Raw genomic sequence first — 26,186 nt, 5'->3', positions numbered from 1 at the left:
CCTCGGGGACATCGTTGATGGTTAGGCGGCGACGACCCTAGCCGCGCTCTTCCTTCCTCCTCGTCGATTCTGCCCTCAACTTCTCCTTTTCTGCCGCGCTCATATTGGCATAGCGGCCGATGAAGTGCACCTTGGTGCGGATCCAATCCTTGGTGCGTGGCATGTCCCACGTTCCGTTCCCCCGGAGGAGGTTGGACGGAGCGGCGATTCCGAACTCGGAAGCATCGAGGCCATCAAGGACGATGGCAAGCATGGCCTTAATTGTCTTGGATCGTCTTTGTTTGGCCTGGGTGGAGTTGTCTTCTGCCTGGGGGACGATCGACCTGATGTACTTCCTGAGCTCGTCTCTTTGTGAGTCCCGGATGAATGATCGGACTCGGGCGTGGTACTCAGATTCTATCTTGAAAGTATTGAACGCCTTATCCCTGATGTCATCACGGGTCAAGGGGTTCTCGTAATACAGCCCCTTCTCTCGGAGGCGAGGCTTGAACTCCTGAACCCATTCTCGATAGACAGGACGCGAGGCCATACGACGACGATCATTAGAAGTGCCGAGGCTCATATCTCCCTCTAAGGTGCTGCTGCGTGGCAAAGAAAACATGGGACATTTGGTGATGTACTCGAACATCGCATCGGTGGTGGCAAAGGGACGCCAGTATTCAGCAACGGGGAGTCCAAGGAATAGCAGGATGTCATCAGGCTTGCTGGTAAGTAGGATCTTAGCTTTCTTACGGTTGATCTGTTCTCCTTCTGGCACCCGGATGTGAAGACCTTTGTCGTCCACGGTAAGACCATAGGGACGAATGATGGGTCCGAGGATCTGCCAAAAGTCGCCGTGCGACTCGAAGAAGCGCAAGTACTTAGCTTGCTTCCTGGAAAGACAGTATCTGACGTCAACCTGGATGAAGATACGAGGAGAATCTTGGACTTGGTTCTCGTGTACAGGGACCGTAGGGAGGGGAACAAAAGGGTTATCAGTCAGGATCGACTTTGGGACAGTTCTTCTCTTGATTCTGAAAGGTCTAGTTCCAGTGACAGCTGGAAGGGTAGCACCAGGCTCTGAAGAAGAACTGTTGATCTGAGTTTATCGTTAGAAAACAGCGAACATGGTTAAGTCCTTGCATGATAATACCTTTTCAAGAGTTCCGTGAGTAGAGTTTGATGCAACAGAATCTCGGCCTGACTTGCCACGCTTGAACATTGTAGACAATGAAAAGGAACCTATTCATGTTAGCAGCTTGATCAGTAAGAACAAGGTATTCGAGAAGGAAAAGGTCCGTACGAGAAGACGAGCCACTGGTTTTCATTTTTCCCTTGAGATAAGAGATAGTTCCCCATTTGCCAGTCACAGGAGCCGTTGCAGCAGATGCTTGACTACGCTCTGAAGAGGTGATACTAACGCCATCAGAATCTTTGGATGAGGGCTTGATCTGTGAGCCTGCACCTGTAGCGTCCTAAAACATAGTGTAAGCTTCACTCGTGGATATGCAAGTGGGCATCGACTTACGGTTTGTTGGTTTGATTTTGAGTACTCCTCGGTATTTGGCTCTGCGTCAGGACTAGAAGCTTCTTTGATGTAGAGAGCAGGGTTTGAACCAAGGGGGTTAGGGTGTGGACCGAAGGGAGAAGGCAAGGTTGAATCCAGGGGAGGCTTTCGAGTAGCAGTGCTGATAGTAGGAAGTGCAGGAGCATCGCCAGAAGGCTTGAACAGGTTTCCAGGAGTGATGGTAAGAGAAGAACGAGCAGAAGGGCCCGGAGGTGACGGCGGAGTGATTGAAACAACCGGTGGAAGAAGAGTTGCCTTCCCCTTTGTCTGGGGAATAGGGATATGCTCAGGCCATGGGATAGCGAAGTGAGCAGCGAAGTGACTGGCGCCACCTGCAATGATTCTGGATTCAGCGCCAAGGGCGTCAGAGATGGCATCGAGGACACTCTCCTTGAGGATATCGATTCCGTTCATTTCGCAGACGAGGACATCGACGTCCCCGTGGTCTTCCTTTCCGGGACCTTCCATCGGAACATTAATCCAGTGGAATTTCTTATTTAGCCGTCGAATGACTGTGTTTTTGGCCTCAAGATATGCCGCGTGAGACATTCGAGGTGTCTCCAGAGGAGGATTCGCGTGAGAGAAGGCCTTGCCACCCATGATTGCTGTAGTGCAGCGGAGTGTCTCTTTGTGATAGGGAAGCAAGAAGAGCAGGGGAGTAAACGTTTGGAATGTGGGAACAAAGAGGGATTGCAGAGGAAGTCTGTGATGTTCAAAGATGAAGAAGAGAGGAGAAAAACAAGGATGAGTTTGCAGAGGATCACCTTGACGCGTGCTTGGTGAGCGCAAGGAACAACGAGCCCGACGAAGCAGGATATTCTTCTTTGTTATCGGTGATTTATACGAGCTGGAAAGAAGAGAGGATGATGATGATGATGATGTTGTTGTTTGCGTATATAATAAAGAGGAAATGATTGTTTATCACCACCCGAAAGATGTTGTTTTGAGTGATCGTTTTGATGGTGGGTTGGAGAGAGAGAGGGAGAGGAGATGAGACGAGAGCGGAGTGACTCAATAGCAGTGCAGCCCAGCCCAGCCCAGCCCATGTCAGCTCAGCTCAGAGGCGGGATGCACAGCTGCATGACCAAAGTGGGCTACAAAAATTTAGTACCTCCTGCTAGGGCCGCCCACAAATTTCCCCTCAGCAACTAACACCTGTACTTGTCGCTGCACTCAAGACACTCCAACACGACACGATATCTACTTTCTTTCCAAACAAACTGGAAAATCACTTCGACATGTTCTGGGACATTTATACCCACAACATGCCCGGTGCTGAGTGGTTCGGCCAGCTTTCCCTGTGGCTCCTCCTTTTCCTCGCCCTTCGCTACGGCCTCACCATCCACCGGATTCCCAACCCAGATCGCCAGCGTGGAGTCAACGTCCGCCGAGTGGATGGCGGGTTCCAGCTCGATCTCATGTGGTGAGCATCTTCGGTGAGTATTTAAACTTGACCTTTTATGCAAAGTTTGGCTGACTTTGAAATCACAGCCGACGCCCCCTGAGCAACGATGTTGCCAAACACTATCCCGAGAGCCACAGCCTTCGGTTTCTCTTTGCGCCGACTGAATTGTGAACGCGTTGTACTTTTTATTGACTCTCTTACGCTCATGTTACCCGGGATGGCGAATGCCTTTTTTGAACTTTGCCTTGAGCGTGACTCGAGTGCCAACAACAGTAAGACATTCTCCTTGTTTGCCCTCTCATTAAGGGGTATTTTGCTGATTCATTCAAAACCAGATTCTTTTCTTTCCAAAGCCTTCTACACTGTTTGACGGTGTACCTAGGAGTAGCTGTGTAGCATCCAGCCATCTGGTCCTCGCCCAGGGAACCTGTTCTTACGATACGATCGTGGAGGAATATGCATTAATCAAACTTACTTGAGAACTAAATCAAGTATTCTCCCACTCTTCTGTTCCTTCTGCTCGCAGTGATTCTCGTGGTGCTACGACACTGTTGCGACGCTCCAAGTTCCGTATGGTGATATGAACTGTCAGGCACAGATCTCAACTGCAAAAAATGTTTCTGCCTTGGCAATTCGCAACTTTGACATGACGCCATAATTCCTGACCAGTTGCTACAGCATCAATGCACAGAAAGAAAACCTGGAGAATGACTCATTTGACTGCCAAAGGAAAGCTCGTATGGTAGCGCACTGCACAGCCCCAATGGCTTGATATCATACAAGACTCAATAGTTGTCACCGAAAGTTCTTGGGTCCAAGTTTATATCCCGAGAGTGAGCATCGTGTTCTGAATTATCTTACTGCAGCATTAAGGTACTTTATGGTAGGCAAGTAACTCTACAGCCATGGATGTGCGGGCGAACTCCCTAGCGGACCTCGTTAGGAGGTGCAGGCAGGCAGTGGTCACCTTTCAACACTCCTGTCCCTAAATCCCCCCCCCCCTGTAATGGCATGTTGCCCACATTGCTCTAACAGTAATCAAATCTGACCTATCGTTGGAGTTGAAATCTACTACTTTCTGTGAATTTAACATGAAATTATCACAACATCATCTTTTTTATCTACCATCTCTGTTCTTAGCATATTACTAGTCCAACCAACCCCAAAGACGTGAGCAGAATTTTCGTTTCGGTGTCATAATGTAACATATGATGTTGCATCTTGGCGAGATTGGGTAGAAATTGCTTGGTTTTGAGATTGACAGTAAGTTTGAGACTCCATAAAAGTCTCAGATGCTCGATATTCAAGACTACAACATGCCTAGAAGCCAGAAGTGATAAGGCTTCAGAAATAGAAAGTCGTACGCTGGGGATCATTCATCGAGCCATGGATTATACCGCCACGCTGATATTGCAAGTCCTGTTGCATACCCCTTGCTCAGCTTCGGCTCAGTACAACACAGCTCTCGCAGCCAGTCAACTATGCGTCCGGAGAAGCGGACTTCTGATGTGGTGGCTGATCTGTAGCTGAGCTTCTTGGTTTCCGGCCATACACAACGTAGCTGACAGACACTCGTTAGCTCTTAACTACATTCCAAATCAGGGGCAAAAGCAAGCACTTACAAGGGCACCCAACTGTGCATGTTGGGGTTCAGTACCTCCTTTCGAGCCTTGGCCAGTAGTACCTGGAAGTAATTCGGATTGCCGTTGAGGATCTGCTCGTACCCACGAGCAAACACGTTTCCGATGGTATCTCGAAAATGCGAAAGCTCAAACGCCCCAATTTCCTTCAGATGCTTGTCCTTGGGCCAAGGATTCGTAGGAATCTTGAGGACGCGCTCTACAACATCCTCAAAGCCGGCATTCTCAAAGTGCTCCTTCCAGCGAGTCGGTTCCCAGCCTGAACAGCCGATGCGCTGCGACATCTCGAAATAGATCTTGCCCATCTCGATGTAAGCGGAATCAGGGGGCAGTGTGCCGTCGTCGGACTTGAAGTCGGGAACTGAGCCAGAGAGCTGGAAGTAAGCGCCGGGCTTGAGGTGGTTGAAAGCTTGCTCCATCAGACGAGGCCAGTTGCGAATGGCCATGATGAGTTCTCGGCCGTGGATGAGATCGAAAGTTCCTTCGCCCCAAAGCCAGTCATCTTCAACATCGTCAATCTGGAGACATCAGTATGGCTCAATGTGTTGTATCACTGCAGTAAAAATCAAAGGCGTGCCCACCGAGGTCGACTGACATACCTCGAAAACTAAGTTGGGCGGTATCACGTTTGGCTGAACCGGAGTTGTGTCGACGCCAATGACCTTGGCTGAAGGGTATTGCTCGGCCATGTCGATCGCCCAAATGCCTGATCCAGTGCCAAGATCGAGGATCTTTTGCGGATGATCGACAATAGGGGCCAAGTGAAGCTCGTTGCCCATTAGCATCGTGAACTTGCAGTGCTGGAGATCATTGCGCTCAACCTGTCAACTCTAATTAGTATTCGAGCTTTCTGAGACGAATAGCGCATTTCGTTTACCTCGAGATCATCACTAGGGATCCAGGCTTTGTGCAGGCCATAGACACCGTAAGTTCGACCGTTTTCTTGAATGCCGCGTCGAATATCCGATGCAATTGACGTCAAATAGCTCGTGTTCGTTGATTCTGGATAGAGCTCATCCTCGAGGTCATCGTTGTCAAAGATGTCGGGCTCGATGCGGCTTGAAGCTTGTGTTGGTGATGTCGACGGCGGTCTATCCACTAGCCCCTGTTCTTCTTGATATCCACGATCTGGGTCTCGGGCCTGGTCTGATGTTACGTGGCCCGCTTTAGCTTCTCCCTCTCCGATCTCTCGGGTTGGGGAATGTTGATCTTGGAGCGGAGGTAGCATTGGGGATTTGATGACACGGAAGTGACGTTTGAGTCGATATGCTTCGCATCGATAGACACAGAGGTCTCGTTGTCGAAATATGTTAGATCCTGAGAAGAAATGGCCAAGATGCCATCATCAATCGTAATGTGAAAAGAGTTGGATCATCTTCAACCCCTGTTTTTGGCACGGGACGCGGCCACTAGCCTTTTAGGGGAGCCGGGTATTTTGTTAGGCTAAACCTGTGAGAGTATGGCGAGGATTGAATGGTTCCACTGCAAGTGTCTTAGCCAGCTCCAAGGTACGTATTTTCTCTCTTTTAGATCCCCTTTCGGACTGGTCACGACCAGGGTGTAGGTTGCCCCTCTATCCTCAGCTCATTCATGTCATTGCTTTGTTGGCTGTAGTGCTACCTCGGAGCCAACAGATTAAACACAAACATCTGCAAGAAGCATCCGTCACAATGGCACTCCCGAACAAACAAGAGATCAATGATCTAGTCAGCAGCCTCAGCGATTCCGCCAAGGCTTATTCCGATGCTCTAGACCTGAACGGTTACATGTCCAGGGTCCAGATCCTCGAAAAAGCAAGGACACTCACAAATGCCCTCATCACGCCAGATCAGAAGCCCAACTACCACGGCCTCAATGTAAGCCGTCATTTCGCTCCAGCTTCTTGAGATATGGTCAAAAGGCATTGAGCCGCTCACGCATTTCTTAGATCGCCGAATTGGTTGCTATCCGAACATTTATGAAGCTCAAGGTCCTCAATGCCATTCCCGCCACAGGGTCCATATCCCTTCAAGATCTCTCTCAAGCCACTGGCGTCCAAGACTCGCTTCTAGGTAGGGATCCTTGTCACTATTGCCTTGTAGACTCATGACTGAAATTCCAATCACCTTAGAGCGAATGGGGCGCGTGTTAGGTCAGTCCCCTTGCCAAGAGCTTCGGTCAGCATAGTCTCACATCCTCCTGCAGTTGCTTCCGGATTCCTGGACCAAACAGAGCCCGATGGCGGCGAGTATAAGCACACCAAATTTTCATTGGCTTACATCCTCGATGAGCCTGCGCCGGGCTACTTGTTCCTGGCAATGTAAGTTTGAGCGCTGAGTGGCGTTGAGGCTTATCCAACGTCTCGCAGGTACGATGAATGGTTCAAACATATGCACAACTTTGACGACTATCTTGTATCGAAAGGAAAATACGAGGAGCCTCAAGACCCCCTATATAACCCGTACACTGCTTATTGGAAGCAAGAAGGAACGCCAGTATGGAGCCTCATGATGCAGAATCCCGAGAGATTCCAAACTTTCCAGACAGGCATGGCCGGCATCGATGTCGCAATTCCTGTTACTGGCCACTTTGACTTTAGCACCCTCAAGAACGAATCCCCAGATACAGGCAACGCCACCATAGAGCTTGTGGATGTTGGCGGTGGTGAAGGCACAGTCCTTAACAAGATCCTCGAAGCTCATCCTGAGCTATCACCCCGGAATTGCGTGCTTCAAGAACGACCGGAAGTCATACAGCTTGCGAAATCGAAAAAGACCCTCCCGGACGATGTTCAACTTGTTGAGCATGACTTTATGACGGAGCAGCCTGTAAAAGGTAAGCTACTCCTCCCAACCCACAACTTACAAGAACCAAGACTGATACGGAATTTAGGGGCCAAAGCTTACTTTATGCGCATGATCCTACACGACTACGCAGACGCCGTTGGAACACAAATCCTCACTCGTCTCGCCGAAGCCATGAAGCCTTATTCCCGAGTCCTTATTTGCGAAATGGTCCTCGCTCCTCGCGTAGGAGAAGCTGATTTTGCCTCCGCTGTTCTTGATCAGGCTGTTATGACGATGGGCGGAAAGGAGCGTACTGAAGCAGGCTTCCAGAAGATGTTTGACGCCTCTGGACTCGAACTGGTCAAGACTTGGCGTGTGCCGGGCGTTCCTGGTGGCTGTGTTGAAGCGAGGTTGAAGGGCCAGGCTTAGGAGGTCAAGACGAGCGAATGCAAAGGAACAAGTACAGTGCACCCGAGCATGCGAAATTCCACCCATCTAGGCGCAATATGTTATTGGGTGTGATTATATTTGTGTAATTATCAACCATTCTTCCAACACAAGCTTGCATCAGTCTCTTGTCCCTTGGTCCAGCCCAGCGAGTAAGGCGCGTGACGCAAGCATCAGCTGTCAGGTCTACCAACTCTAAACAAGACTCTCACAAACATGGTTCAGGCAACCGCAGAACCCTTGGTATCGGGATCTGGAAATAGGCCTCTAAGGAGCGCTTTTGGCTGGCGGCGCAGGAATGAGAAAATAGTCACATTTACCGTGGTCCTTTCTCCTGACGCCGAAAAGTGCTTGAGCCTCCCACTTGTCGTTTGATGGTCAAAACCTATGACATCTCAACGACATCAAGCCAACACACTGAAAAATCCCAATTAACTTCAGCTCTTGGAAGGCAATATACACTCCCACTTTCTCAAGACATTCATCTTGTCGAGAACTTTCCACAACTCCCTGATAGGTACTGGGATCCGGAGGTGGCTAAAATCCTTGGGCGGTTTGGTTTTGCCCAGCCGTACAACTTTTCAGGATCGCAGCCTAAAGCTTAACCTTATAGGCGGCAGTCAACCCCTTAGACAACATTCCATAAGCTTTGTGCCCAAAAGGCTCCCGGCCTCTTTCTCGACACGAGTTCTAGACGAGTCGAAAGTAATCGGGATTGGGATCTTCCTGCTCCTCTGTTGTTGTGTAGCCCGGCGGGTGTTATTTGCGTTCTCGGTACGCGCCCCTGGACTTCGCCCCGCGGGTCAAACCTTGCGGAGATCGATTCAATGACTCGGTCATGGTCGTTTCAAGCTGTGTCGCAGTAAGCCAAATCTTCTTGATGGTTGAACTTGTAAGAGCCTTACACATGCCAATCTTTCTCTTCTTTTTCTCGTTGTAGCTGAGGCGTTCCCGCCGTGAACAAGTAGCGCTACAGGAATCCGAAACCTATGTGATTACTCTGGTCGCTTTTATCCGCGCTCAGTACCGTGGTTCTAAGCTCTCTTGAAGTTGGTGGTCGTTTGTGGCCATTGATCCGCGGCGCAGCGTGGCGTGGCTTCTTCGAGACTTGAAGGTAGATAGAATATGCTGTGGCATGCTTCGTTGACACTCGAATACTGTGTAGACGGCCGTTGGAAAGACTTTTGTTGATTTCATCAAATCCAACGAAGAGGTCCCAATATTTGAACGTCTGTAGAGAAGTGCCGTTGCGTTACCAAGCTCTGGCTGGGGTATCAACCTTAGGTCGTAGCCGAAAATGTTCCGCCAGTAACTTATGCTTACGTTACCTTCCCCTTTGCGTGCCAGTGACACGACGATCCTCCAATAGCCAAAGAACGTGTTTGATTTTACTAGTTCCTGCAGCCTTCGATTTAACACTGAGGCCCCCCTGATGTAATACCATGTTTCTGCTGGTCTTGCAACTTTCGATTTAGGGGTTCATCAACGGACTTGACTTATTACACGACCGATGCGAGGGCACTAACTAGCATCTCTATCGATTCTTCATCAAACGGATGACTCGTAGCTAACTGGCAACTTTGTAAAGCACCAGAGAACTCATCTGAAGAATTGGATACTAATGTCGCATGGTTCCCGGCTTTCTCTCTTCAACGTCAGAGGCATACTTGCAGCTAATTTTGCCATCATGAATTTCCCTTAGTCCATAGGCCATCTCAGGGATATTTTATCTTAAATTTTCCCTAAATAAAAGCCTTCACATATTGGCAGCTTCTGCTATCATTTTAGAGCCTTCTCTCTAGACGCTGCCTCAGTGGGGAAAGTCTCGAAAACTTCCATTTCTAGAGAGTCGATGGGCTTCACCTGTTTTACTTAGCTAAGACGGGTTATTCAGTAGCAGTTGTGGCGTAAAAGTTTAGTGTAACAAGAACCTTGATGTGAGTATTCATGTTCTGACGTGTACAAATCAAATCCTACCTCATGTTTCAGATGCAATTCTTGTACAATCTTTGTATTGTGTCTCGGCGTACGAAAAACTGCAAAGTGACTGTTCTAGAAACGCATGTTTGAGTAGAGTGCTGTAGTCTATTGTGCTACACAGACCACCATAGGGTACCTAGTCTAGTACCCAGAGGTAATGAAAGTGTGTAACGTTCAACAACACCAAGTGATACAGATCCAAATGCTTCGTCAAATGCAAAGATGAAAATTCTCAAGGTTTTTCTTTTTGTTTGCGCAGTCATCTTGCTCCTTCGATGCATTTATGTTATCGGATGCAACTAGGTACTATACATTCAGTCAGCATGGCTTGGGATAGTACAGCATAATTGGAGAGTGTCGATGTGAAGTTTGATTTCTGACCTATCGCAGGTAAACAAAGCCACCTTGCACCATCAAAAGCATATCGCTATCACTATCGACATCAACAGCAAATAAGTCTGGCCATTCTTTATCCTTTCACCTCTCACAAGGAATTTCATCCACTAGCCCCATACCAAACCAAAGCTAAGACAAACCTCGGATCACATCCTGCGGGGTTACAAGGATTCTCCATCGTTTTATTACGAACTAAACCACCATTGGAAGCTCCCGATCCAAAAACGAATATTTATGCCATAAACCTGGTCGATCTAGAAGAGGCTGGTTCCTCTGGAGATGAGATAAATACCCCCAATCACCGGACCTGTCCGCAAATTGACTGACCCATTTCTCACAGCTCTGACTCTCATCTTTCCTTACAAATTCTCGTCATACTCTAACCCTCCACCGCCACTATGCGTCCCTTCGCTCTATCTGCTGCCGTTTTTGCGGCCACCGTCCTCAGTCAAAAGAAGGGCGAGAAAACGGAATGCGCGGATGGATTGTACATGATTGCTGTACGTGGCACCGGCGAGGACAAGGGATCTGGAAGAATCGGCGAGATCGCAGAGGATGTTAGCAAACGCGTCAATGGCTCAATTGTCAGCCCTCTTGACTACCCCGCGACTCTTCAAGACCCAGACTACTTTGATTCCGAGGATGCCGGTGTCAAGGCCCTGTCTGAAGCCCTCGATGACTATCACAGCTCGTGCCCTAATGGCAAAATTGCCGTTTTTGGCTACTCTCAGGTTGGTTGACCTTGAACGATGCAAGACGCACTGCTAACAAAAGATCAGGGTGGACAAGTTGCAACCGATGTGCTCTGTGGAGGAAGCGAAAACAAGCCCTTGACCATGAGTCTTGTCAAAGACAGCGGTGAGTAATGGCCAAACTTGCAGGCATCTATCTATTACAAACACAGAAACTAAATGAAGCAGTCGTTGCGGTCATCGCATTCGGCGACCCAAGCCACGTGGCAAACTTGACGTACGACAAGGGCACTAGCAAAAACGACGGAGTGAGTGCACAACGGCATGTCGTGGAACCAGTCTCAACTCTAACGCGTGATGACAGATCTTCGAACGTCCCAGCAACGAGACAAAGTTGTGCGAGGACAACTACAGCGACATCTTCCGCTCCTACTGTGACACTGGCGATGTGTACTGTGACACAGGTAACAACAACGAGACCCATGGCAGCTACTTTGAGAAGTACGGTAAAGAGGTGGTCGACTTTGTCGTTGAGCGGTACGAGAAGGCGTTGAAGGAGGAGAGTACGTCAACGCAAACCAGCACGGCTACTGCTACTGCAGCGACAAGTGGTTCCGCCACAGCCAGCGATGCTTCCGCCACCGCAAGTGATGCACCATCGGCCACTACAGCTGCTCCCGGTAATGCTGCGGCGGGATTGGTACCTGGTCTTGTCCTGGCTATGATACCCCTGGCTTTGGCTGTGTCCGAGCTCCTCTGATAGGATCTCATGGCAGGGAAAGCTATCTTCTTGTATTCTTCGTGCAAGTATTGCTTAGATTCGATGGATTGGTCCAAAGACTGTCTCAGACTTGAAAATGGAAGGCTAACCTCTTTAACAACGAGTCGGTTCTTTCGTTGTCTATGCTTGCTGTTTACATATACATCTGACTCCAACCTTGGGATCTCCGATACTTCACATGAGCACATACTATCTGACATGAGACTCGAAAAACATCAGTGGGTGAACAGACAGTAAGCCACCAAGCTGGATATCCAACAAGGCCTTTCAACATGGCCTGTCTCCATATCCAGTCACTAGTGAAAAATTTGTGATCTATCCTAGATGACAAACAAAAACTTACGTAGATTGAGTACAGGCCCAGTAGACCTCTTCCTAATGCCCGTCGTCTATTCTGTCCGACTCATTTGACGGACCAAACGCAAGTCCACTTACATCCGTCGGCCTCCAAACAGAAGAACCCCAAAAATGCCAGCTATTCTTTGGGCACTTCTTCGTGCAGGTAGTGGTCACGAGAGAGTTGCTACTCTTGGCCAACAATCCAATATCTGGCTAGCAAATCAAGTCAGCACGACTCGCTCGATTTCAGATACCTTTGCCATCCTGCCAACCCCAAGCCCCTGAGTGTTTGAAGACCGAGATGGAGACATACACTTCAAGCCACTACCCTGTTCAACCAATATGGGCATCCGTGTGACCGACGAGTAACGACGGAAATGGGTTAAATGTCGCCTGTACAAATAAAAAGAGACTTTCATGTCTTCTATGAACGAATCGGCCCAAGGTCCACACAGACTGGCGGAGAAGTCAAACCGGACTCCTTGAAAAGGAAAGGCACCCCGAATGTATGGGGGCTGGTAATATGGCCAGAGACGCGGTCCATGAATTGCCGGCCTCCGTCTTGATTCACAACGGCCCGAGATATCATTCCGTCCATTGCTGGGATGGCCGCGCATATAAGCAGCATGGACACCCGGTCGGTCCATAGCAGCGAATCGCCGCCGCTCTCTTACTTCGGCCGATAGTTCCTAGTAGACGAGCCAAGAAATACTTTGTAAATCTATTGATCGTTCTCGAGGATGTCGTGAGTTGCGTTGGTCTTTATTCAAGTTGGGTACGCTGATCGTGCATTTGAAGTCGTCGAATAACTCGTCGTCTTTCAAACCGTCTGATCGGATTACTTCGACAAATCTAGGAAGAATTCGGTTCTATTCAATGCTCGAGTAGCCTCAGGGGCTCAATTCGCTCGTATAGGGTTGGATAATGGGGGTTTCGTCATTTGTAGTAGATGTCCCGGCAGAATGGCTCGGTGTATCGAAGGTATGAAAGTCAACGAACCAGATCCAAAGGCACGGCCGCACCCTGCAATACCCAGGAGAAGATGTGAATGTCAGCCGAGCATGCTGTGTATTGAAGATATCTTTAGTGTTCTGAGGCAGATTGTTTCACACACAAAGCTTTGCTAACGAGGAACAAAGTGACTTGTCGTTGGACAGTAATACAAGCCTGACTTACAAAGCAACACGACTCCGAATAACTTCGCCAAGCAAAGGATTCGCCGTGATTTCCAGCCTCCAATCTCCAAACTGTACAGACAAAACAAATAGAAGAACTGTCGCCAAGATGATATGATCGGAGTTGTTCAGCGGCCGGCAAGTTGCTAGTGGTTGTTTGAGACATCAAAAGAGGAGAACAAGGGGGCACCCTGGGGTCGTGACCTTCGAATTGCACACTAGGGAACTTTTTGGTGTGGAATTTTTCAAACTTGAGAGGCCAAGGCGGTCCGACTTGTTTAAGTTTGATATAGGAATACGCTCGAGATAGAAGACGACGGTTGGCTCGATAGTCGGGACGTAAGTACGGAATCTAAGACTGGATATGATTAGCTTTCCAACACTTCGGGATATGGACTCAAAGTAACTATCAGGGTGGTCGGTACGCTAGTACTCACCTCGAAACCTACGTCAATGCTGGGTCGGGAGGCTTCACCCTGACACTGAGGGTCCAGTGCCCAGTTGATTGTCGATTACTGGCTGAGAGGTGGAATAGGGGTAAAGCATATACCTCTCTACTATTCACTGGTAAGGCGAGTCTTCTCTTGTATCTTGAAGCTCTGGTGGGTAAACGGTAACCTTATCGATTCTTCTGGCAGTCCCTGGCTCTGTGTGCTCCATGCAAAGATCGATTCCACGATACGCACCAAGCTCACCCTTGCGTGGAAATAAAGATAAAAATGTACAAGAAATGCTGCATCATTCCTCGTTCATGCTACTTAAGCGTTGTTTTCGAAGCTTCCAGGTTGACCTTGGAGTTGATCCTTCGGTAGGATTTCTTGGTCAGGACAGATCTCGCCTCGGAGGGTGGGATTTCCGGAAATAGCTTTTATGTGGCGAGTCTCTTCTAGCTTGTTGTCAAGCTTTCTATCTGATCTTCGGGGCACGTCTCGTGGCTGCGCAGTCAAGGAAGCCTTCGCCATCGTGCTTCGAGGTTCGGCACAGCCGAGGTGGAGCGCGAGTTCTAGGGAGACTATCGTGCAGGATACCTGACGATCGGTATATTCGGCGAGTCAGTATGAGAGAAAGCAGTTCTGGAAAGGAGGCGTTCTTCGGGGCAGGGTCAGATTTGGCCTTGGCGGTACTGAAGGTTCAGTTCTGGGTAGACAATAAGGAGATCCGTGACTATTTCACAGGGCATTTGGTTCCACGAGCATACAGAACGCATCTTATGCATTAAATTAGCGCAGAATGGGCTGTTCGAACTGTAGGGTATGCTTACCTTGATGGGAAATTCAAAGACGGTCGCGAGCGAGCAATAGAAGACCGACCAGGAGATGCACGAGATGATGCAAACTGGAGAGGCTGATCTAGAACTTGCTTGATATTATCAAATGGATATTTGGGGTCCTAAGAACAAAATATAACATTGTTTGTCTGCAACAAACTGATATCAGACGAAAAGCAAAGGAGTGACGGCCGCACCTAGGGAGGGCAATACACCCGATCAAGCGGTTCAGTGATTGAACCCCTGGGCCCCAAAGGCTTTAGTGCTTCCTGTGCTGCCTTCATTTCTGGGTTTCCATCCTATAAAAGCCCACCCGCTATTCTTCCCTCTCCTCTTTTCTTCTTCCTCACAACAAACACCACAAATTGCCATCCCCCTTTTCTATCCCAACAAGCCTTTCATCCATCAACAAGGCCTAGCCGTCCAGTATCGGGCTTTCCACAAATCATCAAACATTCAGCAAACTTAAGCCCGATGCTGGACGGCCCCCAAAATGTGCACCGATGGCCGCAACACAGGTAAAGTCACCCCTTCTGGTCTCCTTCGATCTTGGCATGAACACACTGACTCCTCAATAGCCACTACCGACATTTCAAGTGGCCATCGGTGCACTCGGCTGGTCCATGCGGGCAATCCGGTGAGTTCTTGATACTGTGCTTGATGCCGCCAACCTGGCTGACTTCTTCAGCATGGACCAAACCAATGAAGCATGACTTTTCTTTATTTTGGGGGCAAGTTTTTATTGGATTTCAATGGCGGGTGGGCAGGGTATAAACATCATTACGCCTACTGTATGCCCTGCCCGCCGCTCGAAGCCCGGAAGGGGCCCAAGGTAAGAACCATCTTATGCACATCGTTTCACTCATGGCTAACGTTGTCTCTGGGATAGTCGCCGGATCACTCACAGGAGGGAAGGTTTCAAGTTCTCTTTCACTCTAATTGTCCATCCTGGCGCCCCATTACCGGCCGCAAAACATTCTTCTCGTCAACACTCCAAGTCCAGGAATTCCGCCTCATATCACCACACAGAATTCACACCAAGGCTGTCACCAAGTAGAGCAGTGGCGGAGCGTCATAGGCACATTAATGCAAATGCCTGATAATTATCAATACTCCTCTTTTCCTCCTTTTCTTGCTCCGAAAACTCTTCGTTCAAGGTATACCTTTCAACTCTTAGGGGCAACGTACCCTCAGCTAACACATTGGTAGATAATACAAGACAACGCTCGCAATGAGCTCCCACTCCCTGATGCATCAAACTCAGTAGCACTTCAAAACTCCACTTCAGGATGGACGCAGACCCTCGCAACAGGAGCAGCTCCAAGTCGCAGGAGATGCCTTCCGGCAGTCAACGTGTCGACTTGAACGCATCACAGTACTTCAATGTGCATTCAGGTGGAATGCTTCGTTAAAGCATCTCCCAAAGGAACTCGTCAATCTTAGCCAAGGGAATCTCGCCACCACTCTCCGACTCGTCTAACTGCCCACTCTTCCTCCAGAGGTACTCGGGAAACTTACCAGGTATCCTCTCAAACCAGCCAGCAAATCAAATTCTTTCTCACAGACTCGCCGGGTCTCAATACCCGTACCTCCCTCTCTTTATCACTATCCCTGAAGACTTGGTCACAAGCGTTCAGGCAAAACATGCTCAGCGGCAGATGGCATATCTCCCATAACCTAATCCACAACAGGTGGATCTGGGAAACATTTCACACACTTCTACCTTACGGGGGCTAGTAGCGTAACGGTTAGGCGTCACTGGCCGGCCAAAAGGCTGACTAGGCAGCCCAAGGTAGTGGGTGAATCCCGCAGCCCCCAACCCCAAAAGGGGTCTAACGTAGCTGGATTCAGGGGGAGGAAAGAAAACTCGGGACCTTGATCCCAAATGACAAAAAGGCTTAGGTAACTTAGCATAAGTTTGCTTACAATACCTCGTGTTGAGTTTATTTTGACGCCCCAGTTCAAGGCCATGTTTTCTTCCTCCCCGAGAGGAGAATAGCCTGCCCTTTACTATGTCGCCTTCTACAATGAATCAAAATTCAATTGTAGGCTACACGTCTACAGTTCTTCCTCTGATGGCTGTCTCGTTGGGCTCTATCGACTATTCTTGGACTACAAATGCACATCAGTTAACCATAGTATTATTTACGTGACGTGTTTGTCCTGCCGCTGTCGAGGCCAGTCACAGATCAGCACATACCATCAACTGCCACAGTTCTGGGTAATCTCTTCCGAGATTGATTTTGTGAAAATGCTAATACTTGGCAGCAACCTAGTCATCATCGAGCTTGTGCTATGCAGCATATTCGCCTATATGAAGGCATTCGGAAGTCCACTTGTATGATGGGCATTCCTGAGTGGCCCGTGTCAACTCAGCCCTATTGCAGAGTCTTCGGCTTAGATTGTGCGCACTACAACAAATTCTGCCTCTCTATCAGCTTGCTTCCCTGCGGCACAGCCAGCACATCTCTGAGATTTTGTGTTGAGGACATCCTGACTGTGCCGTTCCTGGTGAGATGGAACGCTTTGTCTTGAACTTTTCTCCAGTTTCACCAGCTGATATTTTTCCAGTACACGACAGATACAAGCCATCGGCCTCACGCGTAGGCAAACGGTCAAGTTCAGGCGCCTCTCGTCAAACGATGATCAACGCCAGAGATCCTGCGATCACCTTCCTCAAATCACTACAATGTGACACTCTGACTCAAAATCTGTACCCGAAATGTTGCCTCGTTCGGTCCGACGAGGTATTTCCTGTGTACTACGCGCCTTATGCCAGAAGGGCTTTCAACTAAGATCATCGCTTGCCTAGGAATATCCAAAAGAGAACCTCGAGTCCATAGGCTTTCCTGCTGGGAGGCTCGGGCAGCTGCTCCTACACGATACCCCCAGCTCCGATTCTCCTATCCTCGCCGGTATTGAGCTTGAAGGCAAATGAAGAATCGACTGCGGTATCCTCCTCCCCTCTACCCATGGATTCGAATCATCAGGCAGAGTAATCCCACGGCACAGGAACACATTCAAGGGCTGATACTGGTTTGGCATACAAGTTGGCCAAGACACAGACCGACGTACCGAATGAATCCAATGGATGCATTCCTACAGTAGCGAAGTCAAAGCGTCGGAGCATCAAGATATGGCTGGAAGCCTGTCCGGCTGGGCCACGGAGCCGAAGAGCCTAATGACAGCAACCCCAACGATGAACCAGAACGGGGAAATGAAATTACAAAAGACGGTCACTAGGTTGTGGCTGTGTGGGCTGGAAGCGGTGATTGGAACTTTTCAACTTGTTGGTAGCGGTGCCACGCATGGAATGGGGGCATGCAGTGGAAGACTATGACACTTATGAGTTGTTTGTGCTTCTGGCAAAAGACAATGCGTGATAACACTATTATTCAGGTTACCATTGGTACTGGAAAATAGAAGATATTGACATCATTGAGGGGGTTCAAGTATGGGAATCCTGGTTTAGCAGATGAGACGGAGTTCCAAACCACGGCCACACAACAGTCCGTACAGGCGAAGCAGTGACATAACAAGTGGCCATTAACAATTAATAAATCATGATATGATTCAATCAACACAAATTTCGTATATTTCATCAAAGTTGGCTCCCTCCCCGAATTATTGCAGGGTCTCGGCCTCGCATTCATGCAAGGGTATGCATGCTGTGCCTTACACCAAGCTCAGATGGGAACTGGCCGGGTCTTGAGGCCATGGAGAGCACTCTAAGAAGCTCTTGGTACCAAACATGATGTGCTACGCAATGCCTAAGCCTCAAAATCATACCAGCTGTCTGGAAACTCGTCCCGTTTACCCGTGGGGAGGAGACAGCTGATAGTTCTCCGGATATATTCATGATCAAACTGTATATAAGCTTCAGGATAACACCAATACATGAAATCTCGTCAATCACAACCACTTCACATTATTCAAATATCACGAGATCATTCTTCAGCCAAGATGCCTACTGCTACCGAATACTTTGGCATATCTGTCAGCAATATTGGTCCTCTCACTACGACTTACACGCCTCCTCCGGAATGCACCAGGGCAACAACCGATCATCTCGTCTATGCCCTCGAGAGCTCTTTGGTATATGGGTTTGGTTCCCCTGACTGTGTAATTGACCCTTATGGAAAATGTCTTCCTTCTGGGGCTGCCATGGATTCCATCATCAAAGAGTACAGTTACCCAAAGTCTGGGCAAGGCATTCATGCATTTCACTCTCCTGGAATCCACTGCCCTGAAGGTTGGACTACCGCTGGATTACTTGCACACGGTGATAAGACTGGATCGGCGTATAGAAGTGGTGTATTTACCTCCACGATGAGCGTAAACTCATCGCGCCCCCTGCAGATGGGCTCTGATGAATGGTGGCTCAGAGTCTTGGAGCCTTCCGAGACCCTGGCGTGGTGCTGCCCAAGGTATGTCGATCTCTCAGATAGTCTGTTCTACTGTACACTAACTCCATCGCTCGCAGCGGCTGGGCTTCTCTCCCCTACGGATATTGCAGGTCCTCCATTGCCCCCGCTCTTTCAGCTGGCTACAACAGCGCTTGTTATGAGGGAGTCGCCGAGACTGCGGCCATTGTCACCGTCCACACTGTCGAGGGTGAACCTGTTTCTGATACAGACGGGCTTCTCTCTTTCCTCCCCGACATAACACATACTACAGAGACGGTTGCGTTGACTGAACAGTGGAGTGATCCCAGTTTGGTTGCATCCATGGTTATTGCTAGACAGTTTCCTGCGGTTGAGATGATCTACAAAGCTGAAGATGTCAAGGCCGCTAAGAATGGGTCCAAGGGCGACGAGGATGGGAAGGCTAAGGACGATGATAATGCCGCGTCGACTCTGTCAAAGGTCGGAGGGGTTGCTTCAGGGGTCGCATTGATAGTCGGATTGCTGACTGGAGCTGGTTTGTTGATGCCTTGGTGAGGTGGACATCATGCTGGGAGGTCTATCTTGCACTTTGAGCTCTGCTTAGGGAGTTGAGTAGGATCGCGTTTTGTGGTATTCTCTCACCTTGAGTTGGTAGTCAATCTGCTGCTTACATATCACGTACCAAATTGAACAATGTGTTTTTCTTCAGACTGTAGTCGTCTCAGTTGTCGCATGCGAGTTACTGCTTGACATACGAACCACCCGAAGGGCCTAGTGATACATGGCTCAAGCCCAAATTATAGGCAGTCAAACATTGAATATGATGGACTCTTACTTTTGTCGTCACTTGTGTCTTTTTATGCCCTCAGATGCAGGGTGTGAAGTTACAATGCAAGCCTGGTAAGTCATCCGATGACAACCCTGTGCAGAGGAACCCACAGGCATGTATTGGTAGTCTCCAAGCGAGACTCTTCAGGCAGCCTTACTGCCATGGAGAAAATTTCCTTAGTTTCGTAGCAGTGATGACGGTGTTTCTCCCTGGGTGGCCCATGGGGTCCGTCTCAGTGGCCTCCCCTTCGGGTCCCAATTGGTGTTGCAAAGACAGTCGAGTTGCTCGTGTCTGATGTCCACACATACTTCTTTCGACCATCTCTAGTTGCAGAAATATCTGGATCGCTTTGTTAAGACATCAATGTTGTGTTAGTTCCTAGTAGTATACTTCTATTACTCCCAGGTCGATGTGAGTCGCCAGTTGATGACTTGGACCAAGCACGTTTAGCTTTACCTGGATATCGCCATTACCCATCTCCTGTCTTCAGGGGCCTCGCAATTGCCTCTCATCTCGCCTTCCATTGTTCAACTGCTACAAGTACTTGTTGCCTCACTTGCCAGGCTCTTTGTGATCGTGGCGGGAAGGAGACAGCCTCGTTCCTTCCCCCTCAAGGCCTTCGTGGCCGACCATGAAACTCGGTCCCCTCAGTCTCCGAGTCTTCTCTCCTTCTTTTCTTCGTCACCTTCATCATCACTCATTCATTCATGTTCAGCCCAGTCTTGTACTCCCCAGCGCCCTCATGTATTTGCCCTTCTTGTAATGTCCTTTCTTCAGCGTATCCGTCTTTGCATCCAGCGTCATCATTTCTTGTTCAGCACATTCCTGTACCCCCAGCATTCTCATGTATTTGACCTTCATTTATCCCCCTGTGAGACTCAGAATGTTGACTTTAGTCAATGATCATCACCGTCTCACATGCCCTTGGTCAACGGACAGTCCATTCAATGGCTGCCACCGTACCCCAACAAGGGCAAGAACAATTCAGGTTGCCCGTCAGCATCAGGGGAGTCACGACCCCATATATGCTGACACCATAGTGACTGGCTAAATAGTCTGCTCATTTCGTGGCATTGGGTTCGCCCACTGGGCTTAGTCCAGCTGGAACATTTCCCCCGAGATCCCACTGTGAAGTCCACTTGCATCGTGAAGGTCAAACCCGATATGTGCCGCCATCTCCAGGCTCAGTTAGTGTCCAAATGTGTTTAGTGAAACTCCATTATTGAGGACTGTCCATCATTGCCTGTGTACTAAACATCCCCCCAGTGCCAGTTTGGCATCCCTCTTGAATCTGTTGCGTGAAATCTTGATGAGTGACGTGCTTTCAGAAAATAGTTGTAGAACTAGGAAACTTACTCTGTCCAGTCAGCATAGCCCTTTAAACTCACCAGGGGTGTAGAGGAGCGAGCAGGACTGCAAGGGCAAGGCACGGGTTTATTTATATACTGATTTGAGTGTTTCCACTCTCAGAGACAACTTAATACTTCTTAATTTGGCTCACCAGGGTTTGTTTTGCTGCAGCCTCCATGATGAGCCAACTCTGTTGTGTGGTTGTACAAGCAAGCTTTAATGTCAGCCGACGTGGTTGGCTGGGGGCATCAGGCATCTGCTACAAAGTTCTATTCTATAGAAACACTAAACACTAAACGCAACGCAACTATTGAGGTGAATTAAAGCAATACAGACCTTTTCTACAATAAAATTAAACTATACGTGCTTTGAACCCACTCACCCTCGGAAATGGAAGCCAAGTTGTGCAATCTCTGGCAAGCTTCGACGTTGTCTCCAATCGCAGCCCTCACAAGCTCGACTCAGACGAAGTCCATCACTAACGAAGTCTTCCTATAATAACTCGGAGGTGCTACATCATTCTCCTCCTCAACTGACAGCGGAAGGTACAGGAAAACTGACATGGCGCCGTCATATCTCGGCTATGAAACATCTTGGTACTACTCATCAACGGCTGTACGTTCTCAGCCATCATCCGGAACGTCAGAGCAAGTATAATTCACCCATCTGACCATTCTCGCACGTAAGAGGACAATGTGATTAATTGTTCGTCTCAATAACCGCACTGAGGCTGCCTTGTTGAGCAGTCGGTGCCGTCCACTTCCAAATGCTGCACTTGGTAACTGGGGACAAGCAAAGCACACGGCAATGTGTTGGCGCGACATCTCTCCTACATGCATCCATCATCGGGCATTTAATTTACTATCTACTACAATTCTTGTGTACTTCAAGTGCGACTGGATTGCAAGGTTATGCGCTTTAACAAGGCTTCAGGAGAAGAGACTGCTCTTTGCCACATCCGTCGACCTTTGCCTCCACACTGGGAGCCGAGTATATTCGACAATCGCATTGTTCAAGCCTGACAAAAGATGCCTCAATTGGTGGACTCGGGAGAAACCCACACCTTCTGCAAAGTACACATAGTCCAAGACGCAATAGCTCAGGTGTTATCACAACAGCATTCATTATGTGGTGGTATATAAAAACGCCCTCGGCGTAACTCTTCATCCTCATTTTTTCACGCGTCCTCGCGCGCATCATGTGTACATTTGATCCTACACATGAACAAGTCCCTCCTCCCACACTCAATGCAATCCAGCCTCCAGCTTTTTTGTTGGTCTCTCATGCGCTGATCATCATAGACCCCAAAAGGTACTTTTGCCCGCCGGCAAAACCCAGTAAACATAAAACTCCGCAAGTAGATGGAATCAAGAAAGTTAAGAAAAAGGACATGATGGAATAGATGGTATCAGATTGGTGGCGGCTCGTGGTTAAGCTGGGGTTCAAGCTTAGCCGTGCAGACCGCAGGTACGCTCTCTCATCAGCTCACGTCTCTTCTTGTCCTTGGCTAAAACAGGGGTCAGCATTTGTTTGTATTTTGTGGGAGCGTGTAACTTACCTCCGTCAAAGACGAGGAACTCATGTAGACCAGAACCGACAGGAACCATGGGCAGGACAGGCACCTTCTTGTCGGTGACGACCTCCAGCAGAGCAGGGCCGTCGGTGTTGATGAGCCATTTCAGGGCATCGACAACGTCCTCGGGTTTAGAGACACGTCGATTTTGGACGCGCATGGCCTCGGCGAGCTTGATGAAGTCGGGGTTGCTCTGGTGAGTGTGGGCATATCGATCCTCGTAGAAGATGTTCTGCCATTGTGTGACCATACCCTGCTCCTCGTTGTTAAGAACAATGACCTTGACACCAATGTTGAACTGAGCAGCAGTGGAGAGCTCAGTCAGGGTCATGTTGAAGGAAGCGTCGCCGTCGATGTCAATAACAAGGGCATCAGGCTGGGCCACCTTGGCACCAATGGCAGCAGGTAGACCGTAACCCATGGTACCAAGACCACCAGAGGTGATCATGGATCTAGGGTGTCTCCATCGGAAGTGCTGGGCAGTCCACATTTGATGTTGGCCGACACCAGTGGCGATGTAGGTCTTGTCTTTGCGGTCGGCAACGAGGTTGCTGAGCTCCTCAATCAGAGTCTGGGGCTTGATGAGACCAGAGCGCTCGGCACGCTCGTAGTCGGTCAGGGGCCACTTCTTCTTCCATTCGTTGATCTTGTTGAACCACTCCTTGCGGTCCTCCATGGTCTTGGACTCAATCAGAGGCAGAAGTTCCTTCAGATTGGTAGCGACATCACCCTCGATGGCCTCGGTTGCTTGAACAACCTTGTTGATGTTCTTGGGCATGATCTCAAAGTGGACAATACCACCACGGCCCTCAGCAGCAGCGGCCTTGGCACCGGGAGCGAACTTGGCAATGCTCAGAGTGACACGGTCGTCGAATCGGGCACCGAGAGCGATGATAAGATCGGCCTCCTGCATGGCCATGTTGGCATAAGCAGAGCCGTGCATACCAAGCATGTGCAGGGACTTCTCGTCGAGTTCGTCGTAGGCACCTAGACCCTGAAGAGTAGTGGTAACGGGGATGGAGGACTTGTCAGCGAGCTCCTTGAGGATCTCGGGACCACCCTCGGAAAGGATGATGCCTTGACCAGCATAGATGATGGGCTTCTTGGCCTTGTTGACGAGGTTGCCGACGCGCTGGAGGGCACCCTCTAGCTGCTTCTTGGTCACGTCCATAGCAGCGCGGGAAGCAGCACTGGGCAGAGAAGGCAGAGCAGTCTCGGTAGGGATAGCTCTCCGTAGGATACCGGCAGTAACATCCTTGGGAAGATCGACGAGGACGGGACCGGGGCGACCGCTGGTGGCGATCTCGAAAGCTTCGTTGATGCGTCGAGGAAGTTCGGCAACGTTCTTGACCATGACGTTCCACTTGGTGCATGCACGAGAGATACCGACAACGTCGGCCTCTTGGAAAGCATCACTACCAATGGCAGTTGTCACGACCTGACCAGTGAAAACAACCATGGGGGTACCGTCAGACAGAGCATCCTGCATAGGTGTAATGACATTTGTAGCACCGGGACCAGATGTGACGAGAACAACACCGGGCTTGCCAGAAGCTCGGGCATAACCCTCAGCCATGTGGCCAGCACCTTGCTCGTGGCGAGGGAGGATAAAGTCGAAGTGCTTTGAGTTGTAGATGGCATCGAAAACAGGGAGAATGGCACCGCCAGGGTATCCAACTATATTGAATCAGCATTGATTGTGGCATGTAGGGCGGCGGACGTACAGATGTGTTTCACGCCATGTCGGAGCATCATCTCGTGGAAGATTTCACCACCAGTCTTTCCAATGAAACTGCCAATAGTTTGTCAGAATATGTCATCACATTGAGTTTGGAGGATTGCATACGACTCATCCATGTCATTTTTCCGGGGGTTGACCAGAGGCTGGACATTGCTCTGGTTCTTCTCGACATTGAAGCCTGGGCTGGGGATATCGCGTGCAGGTCTACAATCGTATGTATTAGCATTTGCTGTCTCCAATTACGTTTTGTAAAGTGCGCGTGAGAGTTTTGCCCCCCATGTCAGGTACCAGACGCGGGGCAACGCACAACCGCCACCAGAACAAAAGCTTCAACTTACGCAGCAGCAGTGGATTGACTCCTGGTACTGGCGACCTTCTTTGAAGTCTGAATGGAAGCAACGGCTGATGTGGTGGTGAAGGATCGGGCATTGGCGACGGCCCGGATGGCCTTTGCGGCCTGGCGAGTTCGGAGCATTGTGGAGGTGAAGAGCTCGGTGAGAGGAAGAGCAATTAGAGAGGAGCCACGAGGCTCGAGAAGCGCAAGAGGTTTGGAGATCAAGAGTCGATGATCAATTGAAAACCTGGAGGGGACAGGCAGGGGAGAAAACTGATCGCGAGGGTGTTTGGAGGCGAGAAGTGAAAAAAGTGTTTTGAGTTTCGCCCGCTAAAAAAGGCCAGAGAAACGAGGGCGAGCCCGGGAGAAAATATCACAGCGAGCACCTCAGCAATTGTTCATCGGAGGGCCGGTGGCCGGGGTGGGGCCAAGGTCAAGTGTGGGGTTGAGGGTAGGTGACTCCCCTTGGTGGTGTCAAAAAGGTCGAGGACGTAAAGACGTGAGTTTGCACTACAGTGTAGACTCCCGTGTCAGGTATATTTTGTCACCCCGAACCTCCCCCAGCCCAATCGAGGTGGGATTACGGTTACAGGGGCACCGCAGTTGTCCAGACCTGATGGTGGCCTGCTAAGCCAATCACGGTCTAGATGAATGGCCGATATCGCCACCTACCCAGACCCTCAGATTGGCTGGATTGGCTGCGAGAACGGCCTAGCAGGGCCTCTAGCAGCGTTAGCTGGACCAAGGGAACGCAAAGTCGACTCAGTTTTGTACTCTGGCAGTTGTTCTGGCGTTGTATCTACCGTTTCTCAGACCATGACATTTGCCGACGTTGGAGGACGTTGACTCATTGCAACGGGAACAATCTGCTTACCATTATCTCCATCTCATCCTCAGACCCTGCAAGGCGTATGTGACATTGGTGCTCTGACGTCGGGGAAGTGGTAGACTAAGCGGGGGAACTTGGTCCTGCAGCTCCCTTAATCCTCCACTACCTTTTCCGCCCTAGCTTGAGATGGATCTGTGCATTCGGAACCATTTTGCTCCCCGATTTGTGCCTCTTGTTTCTAGCATGAAGGGACTCCCAGCATTGGGCTTGAGTAAAATAGTATTTACAATGTCTGGCTTATCTGTCACGCTAGGGCTCTTGAGACCCAAGCTCAGTCAATCATGATATTATCAACGCCGTGAATCGTTCCTGATGGTGGTTTCATTTCGGATCTTGGCCGCTGCCATGTGAAGATGGCACATTTCTTGGTCCTGTTTTCGGCGATGGCGAGGCCCATATTTTACAGCTTCCCCACAAACTCCAACCTCTTGATCTTGAATGAGGCTCACGAGCAGATATCGTCGATCCCACTTTTGGAACACCTCTACTGCCTGGTTTCCTTTTTCGTGCTTTGGATTTCAGATTATAGCTTGTAGATATTGAGAGAGACCCTTTGTAATCAGGGAAGTAAAATTCATGACCTCATTCTGAGCGACCAAATCGTAAGGTTATGAAAAGACCAGGTGTTTCTTCGGCTACCTAGTTACTCTGA

The 26,186-nt window shown here is 49.4% G+C and overlaps 8 protein-coding genes across 8 annotated transcripts; 5 read left to right on the top strand and 3 right to left on the bottom strand.

The window, feature by feature from the left end:
* Positions 1 to 37: 37 nt before the first annotated feature.
* On the bottom strand, positions 38 to 2,146 carry FPRO_13324 (uncharacterized protein; the record flags this gene model as incomplete). The annotated part of the gene is made up of 4 exons (XM_031222763.1): positions 38 to 1,078; positions 1,133 to 1,221; positions 1,283 to 1,454; positions 1,508 to 2,146. 4 exons carry the CDS (start codon positions 2,144 to 2,146, stop codon positions 38 to 40), a joined length of 1,941 nt encoding a protein of 646 aa, XP_031088190.1.
* A 638-nt stretch (positions 2,147 to 2,784) lies between these two features.
* FPRO_13323 (uncharacterized protein) lies at positions 2,785 to 3,122 on the top strand (the record flags this gene model as incomplete). The annotated part of the gene is made up of 2 exons (XM_031222762.1): positions 2,785 to 2,969; positions 3,038 to 3,122. The coding sequence occupies 2 exons, from the start codon at positions 2,785 to 2,787 to the stop codon at positions 3,120 to 3,122; spliced, it is 270 nt and encodes an 89-aa protein (XP_031088189.1).
* A 1,308-nt stretch (positions 3,123 to 4,430) lies between these two features.
* FPRO_13322 (uncharacterized protein) lies at positions 4,431 to 5,819 on the bottom strand (the record flags this gene model as incomplete). The annotated part of the gene is made up of 4 exons (XM_031222761.1): positions 4,431 to 4,512; positions 4,574 to 5,109; positions 5,191 to 5,412; positions 5,469 to 5,819. 4 exons carry the CDS (start codon positions 5,817 to 5,819, stop codon positions 4,431 to 4,433), a joined length of 1,191 nt encoding a protein of 396 aa, XP_031088188.1.
* Positions 5,820 to 6,261: 442 nt separating this feature from the next.
* On the top strand, positions 6,262 to 7,785 carry FPRO_13321 (uncharacterized protein; the record flags this gene model as incomplete). Its single annotated transcript, XM_031222760.1, has 6 exons — positions 6,262 to 6,447; positions 6,519 to 6,642; positions 6,702 to 6,722; positions 6,776 to 6,890; positions 6,939 to 7,405; positions 7,463 to 7,785. 6 exons carry the CDS (start codon positions 6,262 to 6,264, stop codon positions 7,783 to 7,785), a joined length of 1,236 nt encoding a protein of 411 aa, XP_031088187.1.
* Positions 7,786 to 10,577: 2,792 nt separating this feature from the next.
* Positions 10,578 to 11,631, top strand: FPRO_13320 (uncharacterized protein; the record flags this gene model as incomplete). Its single annotated transcript, XM_031222759.1, has 4 exons — positions 10,578 to 10,910; positions 10,959 to 11,037; positions 11,100 to 11,179; positions 11,236 to 11,631. 4 exons carry the CDS (start codon positions 10,578 to 10,580, stop codon positions 11,629 to 11,631), a joined length of 888 nt encoding a protein of 295 aa, XP_031088186.1.
* A 3,295-nt stretch (positions 11,632 to 14,926) lies between these two features.
* On the top strand, positions 14,927 to 15,533 carry FPRO_13319 (uncharacterized protein; the record flags this gene model as incomplete). The annotated part of the gene is made up of 4 exons (XM_031222757.1): positions 14,927 to 14,951; positions 15,012 to 15,070; positions 15,201 to 15,265; positions 15,323 to 15,533. The coding sequence occupies 4 exons, from the start codon at positions 14,927 to 14,929 to the stop codon at positions 15,531 to 15,533; spliced, it is 360 nt and encodes a 119-aa protein (XP_031088185.1).
* A 2,863-nt stretch (positions 15,534 to 18,396) lies between these two features.
* Positions 18,397 to 19,373, top strand: FPRO_13318 (uncharacterized protein; the record flags this gene model as incomplete). The annotated part of the gene is made up of 2 exons (XM_031222756.1): positions 18,397 to 18,860; positions 18,917 to 19,373. The coding sequence occupies 2 exons, from the start codon at positions 18,397 to 18,399 to the stop codon at positions 19,371 to 19,373; spliced, it is 921 nt and encodes a 306-aa protein (XP_031088184.1).
* Positions 19,374 to 22,445: 3,072 nt separating this feature from the next.
* Positions 22,446 to 24,786, bottom strand: FPRO_13317 (putative acetolactate synthase; the record flags this gene model as incomplete). The annotated part of the gene is made up of 5 exons (XM_031222755.1): positions 22,446 to 22,504; positions 22,556 to 24,247; positions 24,295 to 24,362; positions 24,417 to 24,515; positions 24,650 to 24,786. The coding sequence occupies 5 exons, from the start codon at positions 24,784 to 24,786 to the stop codon at positions 22,446 to 22,448; spliced, it is 2,055 nt and encodes a 684-aa protein (XP_031088183.1).
* Between the last annotated feature and the right edge of the window lie 1,400 nt (positions 24,787 to 26,186).

The sequence above is a fragment of the Fusarium proliferatum genome, assembly GCF_900067095.1.
Source record: "Fusarium proliferatum ET1 genome assembly, contig: FPRO_scaffold012, whole genome shotgun sequence".
Classification (NCBI taxonomy): Eukaryota; Fungi; Ascomycota; class Sordariomycetes; order Hypocreales; family Nectriaceae; genus Fusarium; species Fusarium proliferatum.
Note: the sequence above shows the minus strand (reverse complement) of the source record. Positions and strands in the feature narration are given on the sequence as shown.